This window comes from Branchiostoma lanceolatum, chromosome 2 (assembly GCF_035083965.1).
Source record: "Branchiostoma lanceolatum isolate klBraLanc5 chromosome 2, klBraLanc5.hap2, whole genome shotgun sequence".
NCBI lineage: Eukaryota > Metazoa > Chordata > Leptocardii > Amphioxiformes > Branchiostomatidae > Branchiostoma > Branchiostoma lanceolatum.
In genome coordinates, this window is record NC_089723.1 from 12,667,113 (window position 1) to 12,679,442 (window position 12,330).

The 12,330-nt window shown below is 40.5% G+C and overlaps 2 protein-coding genes across 5 annotated transcripts in view; one reads left to right on the plus strand and one right to left on the minus strand.

Annotated features, from left to right (window-relative positions):
• The window catches only part of LOC136427502 (dorsal-ventral patterning tolloid-like protein 1), a 36,539-nt gene extending 33,517 nt beyond the window's left edge, over nucleotides 1-3,022 (plus strand). For all 3 annotated transcript variants that reach the window (XM_066416393.1, XM_066416395.1, XM_066416394.1), the window contains one exon: nucleotides 984-3,022. In XM_066416393.1, the coding sequence (XP_066272490.1) occupies nucleotides 984-1,093 (110 nt within the window). In that variant the 3' untranslated portion in view covers nucleotides 1,094-3,022. The remainder of the gene's footprint in view (nucleotides 1-983) is intronic.
• A 3,491-nt stretch (nucleotides 3,023-6,513) lies between these two features.
• LOC136427503 (sodium/myo-inositol cotransporter 2-like) overlaps nucleotides 6,514-12,330 on the minus strand; it is a 31,791-nt gene continuing 25,974 nt past the window's right edge. For both annotated transcript variants that reach the window (XM_066416396.1, XM_066416397.1), the window contains 5 exons: nucleotides 12,040-12,190; nucleotides 11,107-11,275; nucleotides 10,146-10,361; nucleotides 8,767-8,935; nucleotides 6,514-7,487 (listed from right to left, as the gene is read on the minus strand). In XM_066416396.1, the coding sequence (XP_066272493.1) occupies nucleotides 7,285-7,487; nucleotides 8,767-8,935; nucleotides 10,146-10,361; nucleotides 11,107-11,275; nucleotides 12,040-12,190 (908 nt within the window). In that variant the 3' untranslated portion in view covers nucleotides 6,514-7,284. The remainder of the gene's footprint in view (nucleotides 7,488-8,766; nucleotides 8,936-10,145; nucleotides 10,362-11,106; nucleotides 11,276-12,039; nucleotides 12,191-12,330) is intronic.

Here is a 12,330-nt window from a genome sequence, read left to right on the forward strand (position 1 = left end):
TCGTGTTCAGGACACGCCATGGTCGTGATTTTTGATAAATGATAAATGCTCTTGGACAGCAAGTGCTGTAGGTTTGCGCCCCTGGCGGCTTTTTTGAAACTGCAGGGGCTGATTTTGTTTGAGGCCTTGGAGAATAAATTGAAAAGGGGTTGACGGACTGTCATTATTTTGGTATATAGATAGCTCAAGTGATGATTGACATACTTAAATGCTCATTATGAATATACAGGTCTGATTTGCATCACTAATGAGGAAATTCCATTTCATCCGCTGCTTTCCATGATATGACTCTCAAAGATGTGTGATATATGTGACATATTTGAGATATCTAACCGAGAGGGACAGGAATATCGATAGATATAAATTATGCAAATGAAGAACTATTTTGCATAGTCAACGAGACAGTACTATAATTCCATAATGGTAAATGTGGGGGATTTCATACTTGTGGCATTACCAACTACATAAGTCATGCAAACCTGTCCTCATCTACATGATTTATGAGGAAATGTAACTGTACAGCAGTCTTCTTTGCTAAGACGAGGCTTTCATGCAACTTGTGTTATTTGGGTAGAGAAAGAAACTGAAATAATTTGACCAAAGGAGAATCTCAGTTACATAATCAATAAAAAACATTGATAATAAGTCACTCGAAAATGTTAATATCATTTGGCGAAGATATGAGGTCGTGGAACTCTAGGTTATGAACTATTTCTGCAACCATGCCAAAATTCCCTGTCTGTTGTTTTTGCATTAAACTGTCTCAAAGATTGGCTGTTTGCTCTGATATATTGGTAATGTCCCCACCCATGTGAACACCACTGCTGTGGGTCACATTATTACAGACTAAGGTCTGACAGGTTACAGTAACTCAGTTCTAAGGGGGCTATATAGTCCAGTCAGCCTGTTTAGGGCGGTAAAACGACATGGTGAAGATGAATAGTGTAGCGTTAACGGTGTTACCAATGTTCTTATATCTACAGCATACAGCGCCGCTTACAGTCCAAGAACGAGTTCAACCCTTCTAGCGGCAGCCCTGATGGGAGTCGCGGTGTTCCGGCACATGTGCACCTGTCGCCCTCTTGGCCAATAGAGCGGCTCTTCAGCAAAATGCCATTTAATTGTATTGCAATTTTAGAGGGAGCGAATAACACTTTTCATGATACACCAAGATTTGACTTATCAGAAAATGGCTTGAACTTTTCAATGTCAGTTCAAGGCTTTAGAAAGAGTGATGCTAAAACGAGCTTGTTTCATTACTAGCTCTGGCCGAATAGTGTAGAGCATATCAGTCTCCGGACAATCACATAACAGATATTTTCTTCCTGCCCTCCTCTCCCTCTCTTAAATTTATGACGCTTCTCGACCTTTCATCTTCCATGAAATACACTTATACATATATATTGGTCCGATATGTTGCCAGGACTTGCCAGGAGATGATAGTGCCCATTGTCTGTATGAACTCGACAACCTACGTGTATCTTCACATAAAAATACATCATATGTTTCAGACGAAGACTGTCAAACCCGATAGCCCTCATGTTATTTCGGAGCTTCCACCTATTTCTGCTTTGTAACCTTCTCTATCCGAGTAGTTCTTGAATCCACTGTAAATAATAACACAGGGAGTCAATGGACGGTAGTTTGGAGTGGACCACGTCCCTAAATGGACATTCCGCCTCCCAGAAGCCTAATGATGCTACACTGCGTATCCATTGTGAAGAACGCCAACGTAACTTAAGAAATGAATAATTTAGACATGATTGCAAAATGATGGAGAGCGCCAGAAGAAGGTCCCAGCACGGGTCGCCTGGTGCCTTTGAAGACGATATGTCATTTGCAGTTGATGGCCCGTGAGTAGGCTGGGCAGTCAGAGATAGCAGTCACTCCAGTGTAACATAAGGTCTCCAGAGCCTTTCTCAGCCGCGCATGGAGACGGAAATATCAATATATTAAAGGTCACTGTACGAAGGAATGACGGGTTTTACTAGCCGATGTTTTATAGCAGTGATGTTTGGTTGTAACATAATTCCATTGTGTGGAACTCATTCGTCTTGGAGACAGGGGGTGATCATGACATCTAAGGATCTCAAGACTTGCAGCCTAGTCTAGCGTATCGCGAAACGAAGTAAAGAAAGAGCTAATACATTTCATGAAACTGGATGAAATAAAATGTAAGTGCTATTACCTTTGTTAGACAGAACCATGGGTAACTTGAAAACGCATACCTAGAAACACGTATCCGGCTGACTTTTAGATGCTGTAGACTGAATCCATTTGTCAAAAGATCAAATGATTGCAGCTTAAGCGTGTCACGTAGCATTTGTGCGGGGTAGAAATCAGGTGTTACGTGTACAGAGTTACTAAGTTCTCACACCGCACAAAAACTACATGTAAGAACTAAGAAATCTAATCCAAACCTGCAGCATCCTGTAACTGCAACAGCTTGCTTACAACCTGCTGGATGTATTAATCCTTGGAGACATTTGCTAGCTCCGTGTTTATGTAGTATATACAGACTCGATGCATTAGTAAGTAATCTCCAAGCAGATATAAGGATCCGGCACATTCTCTCCTATTTTTGCAACATTGTTTCTCTTTTCTGGTATTGTATTTTGATGATTCGCCTCATACCATCATTCAAAATAATCCTCCCATAGTTCAAATGCAGGACGAGACGAACCGTTAAAAATTGTCAAAAGTGGAAAAGAGGAAGTTGGAAACATGAGCCGGATTCTTTCATCTGCTTGGAGACTGTAGTGAGCCTCTATGTGACTTCTATGTCCGGAAATGTGAGAAAATATATTTACACAAGCTAGTGTATAATGTACGTCAGCAGACGAGACAGTGTAAAAAGCGAATAAAGAATCTAATTGCTCAACATTTGTAAGTATGCCAATGTAACGTTACATGTACGTCAGCTTGCAGAGCTAGAATTAGAACTCGGGATTTAGTATGAAGCATTGTGTGTTGCTATGGTCTTTTATGACGAAACATCTTAATAAAGAATTATGAATCTGAATACGGTATGTGTACTCCGTAAATAATTTCATCAGGTTGGCGAATGACTGAATAGCAAGGTTCTTTTATTAACAACCAAGCATTTTACAAGAGCCGACGTTTCGACAGCTGTCAGCCATCTTCATCAGGGCAATACTGACTAGTCAGTAGAACTAGTCAGTATTGCCCTGATGAAGATGACTGACAGCTGTCAGTAGAACTAGTCAGTAGAACTAGTCAGTATTGCCCTGATGAAGATGACTGACAGCTGTCAGTAGAACTAGTCAGTAGAACTAGTCAGTATTGCCCTGATGAAGATGACTGACAGCTGTCAGTAGAACTAGTCAGTAGAACTAGTCAGTATTGCCCTGATGAAGATGACTGACAGCTGTCAGTAGAACTAGTCAGTAGATCTAGTCAGTATTGCCCTGATGGAGATTACTGACAGCGGTCAGTAGAACTAGTCAGTAGAACTAGTCAGTATTGCCCTGATGAAGATGACTGACAGCTGTCAGTAGAACTAGTCAGTAGAACTAGTCAGTATTGCCCTGATGGAGATTACTGACAGCTGTCAGTAGAACTAGTCAGTAGAACTAGTCAGTATTGCCCTGATGAAGATGACTGACAGCTGTCAGTAGAACTAGTCAGTAGAACTAGTCAGTATTGCCCTGATGGAGATTACTGACAGCTGTCAGTAGAACTAGTCAGTAGAACTAGTCAGTATTGCCCTGATGAAGATGACTGACAGCTGTCAGTAGAACTAGTCAGTAGAACTAGTCAGTATTGCCCTGATGAAGATGACTGACAGCTGTCAGTAGAACTAGTCAGTAGAACTAGTCAGTATTGCCCTGATGGAGATTACTGACAGCTGTCAGTAGAACTAGTCAGTAGAACTAGTCAGTATTGCCCTGATGAAGATGACTGACAGCTGTCAGTAGAACTAGTCAGTAGAACTAGTCAGTATTGCCCTGATGAAGATGACTGACAGCTGTCAGTAGAACTAGTCAGTAGAACTAGTCAGTATTGCCCTGATGAAGATGGCTGGCAGCTGTCGAAACGTCGGCTCTTGTAAAATGCTTGGTTGTGAATAAAAGAACCTTGTTATTCGGTATGTGTACTATTGACTAGGTGGGACACATGAAAACACTAATAACTAAGTAATAGTTGTATGTTTGTATAACATTGTCAATAGTTTGATACCACTTCTGAAATACAATGCGTACTAGGGTATATTGACCTACATATATGTAGCCATATATATATATATACATGTAGGAGTTGGACACAATGGCAACATATTGAAAATATCGGTTTGTGTACAAGGCAATCTGAAATCGGTCCTGGTCTGTATTGTAGTTAGTTTTTATAGTGTAGAGTAAATATCTAGTACATTTTTGTCAAGCCAGTCTTTATCAAACTATGTTCGTGTCGTGCATTCTGTTGGCATGATGAAAACTAAATTTCCCGACCTTCCCTTTGCCTTTTCCGTGTCGTGCAGCAATTTGTGAAAGGTTAGTTTGGTTACGTGCATCCACATTTAAATCGCTCAATGTGACCACTGATGTCAGGAGACCAACCACCCTGATATATCGGTTTCCAGTCAAACGGTGCTCAAATAAAGCATTGAAGGTAAGTCGTGGCATGGGGATTTTCTAATTCCACGATCTCCCATTTTTTACTTTAAACCAATCGGAAACAAATAGACCCCTATGGTTGTTCTTCACAAAAAAATGTCATAATGAGCATTTAAGTATGTCAATCATCACTTGAGCTATCTATATACCAAAATAATGACAGTCCGTCCACCCCTTCTCAATTCATTCTCCAAAGCCTCAAGCAAAATCAGCCCCTGCAGTTTCAAAAAAGCCGCTAGGGGGCCCAAACTTACAGCACTTGCTCTCCCAGAGCATTTATCATTTATCAAAAAAATTGTCATGCAAATTAAAGTTCAAATAGGAAGACGTGGCTACATTTGCCCCCGTTAAGTTTGTTACAGTATGTAGTTTGCTTAGAAATAGAAAGGTATGCACCGACACACATTTATCATTAAAGTAACCTTGAAGTTATGCAGAAGTCACAGTCGATATGAAACCCCAGTCATATTTCAAATATATCATAAGCGAGTAATTCACGCATTACCTAACAGAACATTCATTTATTTTGCGCATCAAGCTTTCGAACTTCAAGTGATTACAATAGCGATGAATCTTGCTGATATTCTCTTAAAAGACTTGTCAATGCTGCTTGCTAGTGATACCAGTTAGTACATGTGTACAAAAGTCAGTTTTGTCATTTAAAAAGTTGTTTTTATCCATCACAGAAGACTAACCGACTTTTCAACCGTATCCATCGGCCCTCAATACGAATTTGACCCACTTTCCTAACGCGTACTGATTTAATGGATGTATGCCGTGTTAAGTGGGTCAAAGGTCCCCGGAAGTCGATACCTGGTGCCTTCCCTAAAATCATAGCGCGTCAATAAAGTGGGTCGGATTTCCGATTACGGCGGATGGATATGGTAGTCTCCAAGCAGATCTTTGGGGGGCAAACTCTTGATGGTTTCTGACTGGGTGTCAGCTGTGACCACATGTCGACATGACCCCGCGCTTTGAAATCATGGGCCTAGACAGAAATCGTTGCGATTGTGCCTCCAAATGTCCTCCTAGGGATTAAGATATGGCCGAAAAAACGATGAGCCTTTTGTGTTGGATGAAATATCTATAATATATAGAAAACTTTTAAGTATGTACAGATTATTTCATTCTGATCGTAACCTGTGATCATATTGCAGTAGGAAAGATACGAGGAAATGGACCTTTCTGATAGACTTATGTTCCAGGACTTGTACGTTGGATGATGCGGCATGATAGAATTTGACTTTGGAGACTTATTCTTATTAAGTCATCGCACAGCTAAACACTGTCTCTATTTTTGCAGCAGGTCATAACAAAGGTTTTGCATATTCGAATGACATTTGCATTTGAAGAAAAAAATCTTGCAGTTCTTAAGTGCAATAATTCAATAGTATCACATGGTGCGATAAAAGGCTTATATTTACAATAGTTTCTAAATAATGGTAACAGCATTCTACCATTATTGATCGTTTTCTACCATTTCTAGCAATTTTTTACCATTATTTTTGTAACATCTTCATAAATAGGTCAGAGGGCTGGGAGGAAAGCATTTCACGCATCCTTGCGAAGTATAGGGATGAATGCTTTCCACAAAGGACCCAACAGTGTCCTGCAGTGAAATTTAAAGATGTACAAAAGCAGACAGAAGGGCCGGATTAGCACCTACTTTTATGGGGGCAATCACCATTCTACCATTGTTAACCATTTTCTACCATTTTTTTGTAAATATTTCTAAAAGTGAAAGAATCACATAGATGTTTATAAATTATTCTAAATAGAGATTTTTGTGCAGTTACTTTCAAAATATTTCTAAATTATCTAATTGAATTCAAATAAATTCATATTCTTATATTCAATCTTTTAGAAAAATCTAGAACTATTGTCAGTCAGATATTCTTTAATTAGAAATTTTCAAAATTATTACAAATATTACTATAAAACCCTCTTGGTGACTTGGAATGGACTCTAGCATATTCGCAGTATTTATCTATTTTGATTAATACTGCAAATCAACGTGAATTTGAAAAAAATGTCAAATGATGGATATCTCACATACGGAATGTATGTATCAGGCAATATCAAAATTTACATAATCAACATTGTTTCTCTATGCCCACCCTTAAAACAACATGAGTTCGGAGACCTCATACCTCCGTGAATCATTTTAAGCCTTTGTAGATTAAATGTTTTATCTTGTCTCGTTGATGATACAAATACGGTCTCAACAAACAATGAATAATATTTGCACAGTTTCTATAGCTTCATTACGATCGCGCCCATGTAAAACACGTATTACAAGATGTAAGCCTATGGGGCGAAAAAAACTCATGAATGAGACCTCAACTGCTTGCTTGCTTGCTTGCTTACTTACTTGCTTACTTGCTTATGTCGAGACCTTCCAGTAACGAGTCGAGATGGCAGCCCAATCATACAAATGCACATTTACATCCATGCATGTGATGTGCACATTCAACTAACTTACACATGTCACAAGTATGTAATTCCACCGTTTTCTTCAAAGGAGTTATGCCACTTTTACATAAATTATGCAAATTAGGCTCTCATTGGTATCTGTAGATATTTTACCTGCCACAAATTAAAGATTCTAAGCTAGAATAGACACGGAGACGTATCATCTCCCACTGTTGCATCATGCGAAAAATCCCCATAGAAACAAAGCCACGGCGATAACGATGACGAGGTTGATGTTCAGCACCAGTTTCCAGGTCCGAGGTTCCTTGATTGACGTCATCATGACTTTTTCTTCAGCAGTGGGGCCATCAGGCTGCTCACTGGAGAACCCACAAAACCACTGGATACCCTGCTTCAGGAGGGACGGTTTATTCGCAGCATCTGTTAACGAAAAGTCAATGCTTTAAAACAGTACAAATTTTGAAAGTGCGGCTAGGAGTCAAAACAAGAATCAGTTAAAAAGCACACAAGATCAATATCTCCTAGCCTGATGTCGAAATTCATTGATCATGTCTATACGTAGCGACGGTGTGATGTTGATCAAACTTGAAAGAAACAAGACATTGTAATTGCTGTGTTTCCAGTATTTCAATCTTTAATCGCTGTAATTGCACCTTTGGTTCTGTAGAGAACTTTCTTGGAACAACGAAAGTTTCCTAAGGCCTTCCACAGCTCTAGATGTCCAAATCATCGTGATATTCTCTAATGCATGTAACGTAACGTAACGTTACCAATTATCGTCCAATTTATCCAAAACGTCATTCATCTAAAACCGCGCGGACAAAGCCAAATGAACCCATGGCCAGAAATATCAGCTCTTCTAAAAAGAAAAATACATGGTCTGTAACTTTTTCTCCACCTGTTTAACGCCGTGCGAGCATGAATCTAAACTGAGGTCAATGAATTGTGCTAGGGTTACCCGTTATCCCCCACTTCAGTCTTTCCCCTTTTAGCGCTATACTTGAAGAACATAGAACAGACAAAAATGCACATTAACTGGCCAATGTAATCTACAGACAAGTGATATTAAAGTTTCTATGTATGTCCCTCCGCTTGCTTGACGCGATTGAAGAAAAAATGTTGTGCAGTGAATTTAAACAACGTTGGTTCACGTGATAAATGCATGCCAATGATGTTTTGACGCGCGAAAATGTAGCATAGGTAAGGGGGTCGCTGGGTTGTATCAAACCTTCCTAAAACTAGAAAGAGTTTCAAATCTCGAATCGTCATAGATAAATTGAATATCAAAAGAACGCTTAACGTCAGCTAATCTAAAAAGATAATAGTTATCGTGTAAGTTAGAAAAAGATGACGAGGTTCGCGTCGTCAAATTACGTATGAAGTATTACATACATGACGCTTTCATGTAACTTGCTATTATTGGTTCAGGAGTTCATTCTGGTTTGTCGCTGGACGTTAACCTATTTCATTGCTTTGTATAAAGGTCATAACTAAGAACCATACTCATGCCGTTCGTTATTGCTCATATGAGAACTGGATTTGGCAAAATACACCTCGACATGTGGACATGACCAAAAGCGGACGATATGGTATAGCGCACTATAACGTTACCTATTGTTAAGATTGTCTACTCGTAAGATAACATTGAATCTATTTAATATCAACCATAAACAGGAAAGCTGTTTTCTGTACAACTCACCATTGGCGGAATCGTCCACTGACTGTATGGCGTGGTTCTTGTTTGTTTTTTCATCTAGTGCTTCCTCGGGCTGAACGTTCTTGTCCGCAACTTGTTCTACACCTTCCTCCCCCTCCTCCTCCTCCTCCTTATAGTCATCGAATCGTGTCCACCAAGTCAAGCGAACAAGCTGTAGCAAACGACACGGTAACAACACAGATGAGGCAAACTGCTAGAGGAGACTGCAGCACATTGTATGGTTTATGACACAGATATGCTAATAAAGAGTTAATGTTACGCCTGCTATAAATGATTCCATTCAACCTTGGATACCAGAAACAGCGGTACTTATTGTAAACATGTGATGGTTACAATACTGGTAACTTCAAAAGACCATTAACTCATGTGTGGCAGCTGAGCCTAAGAAATTTCATTCTATCAGCTGGGTAGACCGAGTTACCGCAGTCATATAATGTTAAGTATAGAGATGGGATACGCTTTAAACTGCTCATCACTGCGTCACATTGTTCTATCTCCGCACGGTGACGTATAGAGGCGGTGGATTGCACATTCCCTGACAAAGAAGGGCACTGTCAGTCGAAAATACAGGTACGTAGAATTCCCCATTGCGTTGAAAAACAACGTTACTTAAAGTACCATCATGTAGCATTAGGACACTGTAGAAAGTTGATTTTCCTGTCATTTCTTCACTGAGTACGTTAAATGGATCATATATGGCATTGTCTTACAATATTCGGGGAGAGAATTGCATCATCAAAGAACTATTCAAATACATTTAACAAGAGAGGTGACGTATGCCATATATTGCGTAATCTAAGTATGATGACTTCAACCTATGTCACAAATATGAAACTCCTTTCATTTTCTACTAATGCATTATGGAAGTCTCTTATCAAATATGCAAAATGGTCCTCATCTGAATAAATCACATCTGATGATGATCTTCTCCAAACAAATTACAAAAAAAACGTTGTACACAACAATACTTTGTTCTCCAGAAAATTCTAGATTTTTGGGCCAGCCTGTTACATAATGGGCTTTGCACATCAATTATTCAAGAACTTATTGTAGAGACTTACCCGTTCCTTCGGAGACGGTAATTATTCAAGAACGTCTTGTAGAGACCTACCCGTTCCTTCGGAGGTGGTAATTATTCAAGAACTTATTGTAGAGACCTACCCGTTCCTTCGGAGGTGGTAATTATTCAAGAACGTCTTGTAGAGACCTACCCGTTCCCTCGGAGGTGGTAATTATTCAAGACCTTCTTGTAGAGACCTACCCGTTCCCTCGGAGGTGGTAATTATTCAAGACCTTCTTGTAGAGACCTACCCGTTCCCTCGGAGGTGGTAATTATTCAAGAACTTCTTGTAGAGACCTACCCGTTCCTTCGGAGGTGGTGGCGTCATGAGGGTGACTATGATTTGTACTATTAGAGTGAACCCCGCGAGGAATATTGCAAAGTATAAGTAGTGGAAATTCCCGACGACATCTGGACGAGTGTCCGGTTCCCCGCAGGCAGGTTCGGGGTAGATGAAGTCCAGTGTCATCCGGAGTAAACCAGTTCCTAGCCCTAACATGAGAGCCCAGAACGCCCCCTGCAAAATAGACATTCTATAAGATATCCTCACATAAATGTGTGAATCTTAACGAATCTATGAGTTTTATTCAATAATCATCTAGTTGGGAAGCTGACCATCGGAAAGCATCCGAGCATGCAATGTTTCATACAACGTACATGGTCAATAGGCAATCTTTTCTTCATACCCTCATTCTTAACGCCAAAAGCCTTTATAGCGTGCGTTCACGTGACGTCATAGGGACACCAGCATGGAGGCGGACACAGCTATTTGTGAATCGTACCTGAAGCGTTTAGGGACATTTAGAGATCTTCTGACTCTCATTAATAATCACTATATCAATCGTGTATTTCTCAAAGAAGAGAGCACCATGCCAGAAGACTACTTAAATGATTGCCGGTAAGTAAAAAATGCTGTGTATACTTCAGCTAAAGCCCCCCTCTCACTGGACCCACGGCACGCTGGCGGCGTCGCTGCGTCCTAAACTGGATGTGTGTTACCCTTGGCCTTATAATGAGAATATCATTCAAAACGTTCAAGTATGACCAAAAAGACAACAAAACACACAAAGCTTAAAAAAGATTTGTTTCTTGTCGATGAAATTCGTTGAGTGCTTTGCCTATTCGATCAGCCGCAGCGATGCCGCCAGCGTGTCGCGGGGCCAGTGAGAGGGGGGCTTAAGAGCCACATAGGCAAGGGCCACGACAACAGTTCCACTGGCTAGTATGAAATCCGCCCGTCGTGGCGATATTATGTGTCAAACCTGCTCATTTGCCCGCTTCCAGAATATGCCCATGACGAAGACAACGGTGACCGGTGGTTGGAGGTAGGAGCTGATGACCTGGATGTAGACAAACAGCTGGGCACCCTGGGAAGACTGGATGATTGGCACCCACAACACACTGATGGCGACCAAGATGCAAACGAATACTCTAGCGGAAAAGAAGAAAAAAATAGTGCTTTACAGGTGAACACATGGCCATGTCAATGGGTGTATTCGAAGCAAACGTAAATGATCGCTTAGAAACCAATACATAAACCTACAATAATTGAACTGCAGGATACATCAACCACTATCCAACAGAGACGGCGGGCGGTATAAACTTCCTGGCACGTTTGATCAATGGCCGACGTCACACTTAATTGGTCGTTTGATTTCGGAAGAAGTAGTGGGACAGTTGAAAACTGGATGCGCTTACTTATCGTGTTGGAACAAAGTTTTGGCACTGCAATACAGATTGCATACTGTTTTCAGATGGAAAAGTTTTTGATGATTTTCGTGTTAGCCAGAAATTACAATCAGACAATTTCAACCAGGTCATCAAATACTGGGCTAAACAGCAACACTGCAGTAGGCTAGTTCACTGGTAGTACTGTGTGTTCAACTATCATATCCTCATTACTTATGAGTGCTGGACAGAGAAAGCAGTATCATTCTTTAAGTCTTTGGTATGACCCGGTCGGGGTTTAAACCGGCCTACGACCTCTCGAATGTAAGGAGAATACCTCGCCCACTAGGTCTCATCAGATGTTGCATTGAGTCAAGTTACTTTTGTGAATAATTTTATCAGGTTGGTGAATGACTGAATAGCAAGGTTCTTTTATTCATAGCCAAATATTTTAAAAGAGTCTCTTGTAAATGCTTGGTTGTGAATAAAAGAACCTTGGTATTCAGAGTCAAGTTACTGTTTCATACCTCCCAACGATCATTAGCTCCTTCTCGGTAGCTTTTCTTCGAACTTTTCTCCAGACGTCCATTGTAAAGATGGTGCTGCCGCTGTTGAAGATGGAGGTGAGAGAACTCATCAGCGCCGCGATCATGGCGGCCATCATCAACCCTTTTAGACCTACAAAAACGGCACAGGAGACAACCCTTCAAATATTGCATGATTTGAGCAAACAGGAGAAAGGGGTTACCTAAAATAAGTTCGGAAACCAAGCTGGGAACGAGTCTCATGTCCTTATTGGGGACAGTGGCGTGTTAAAT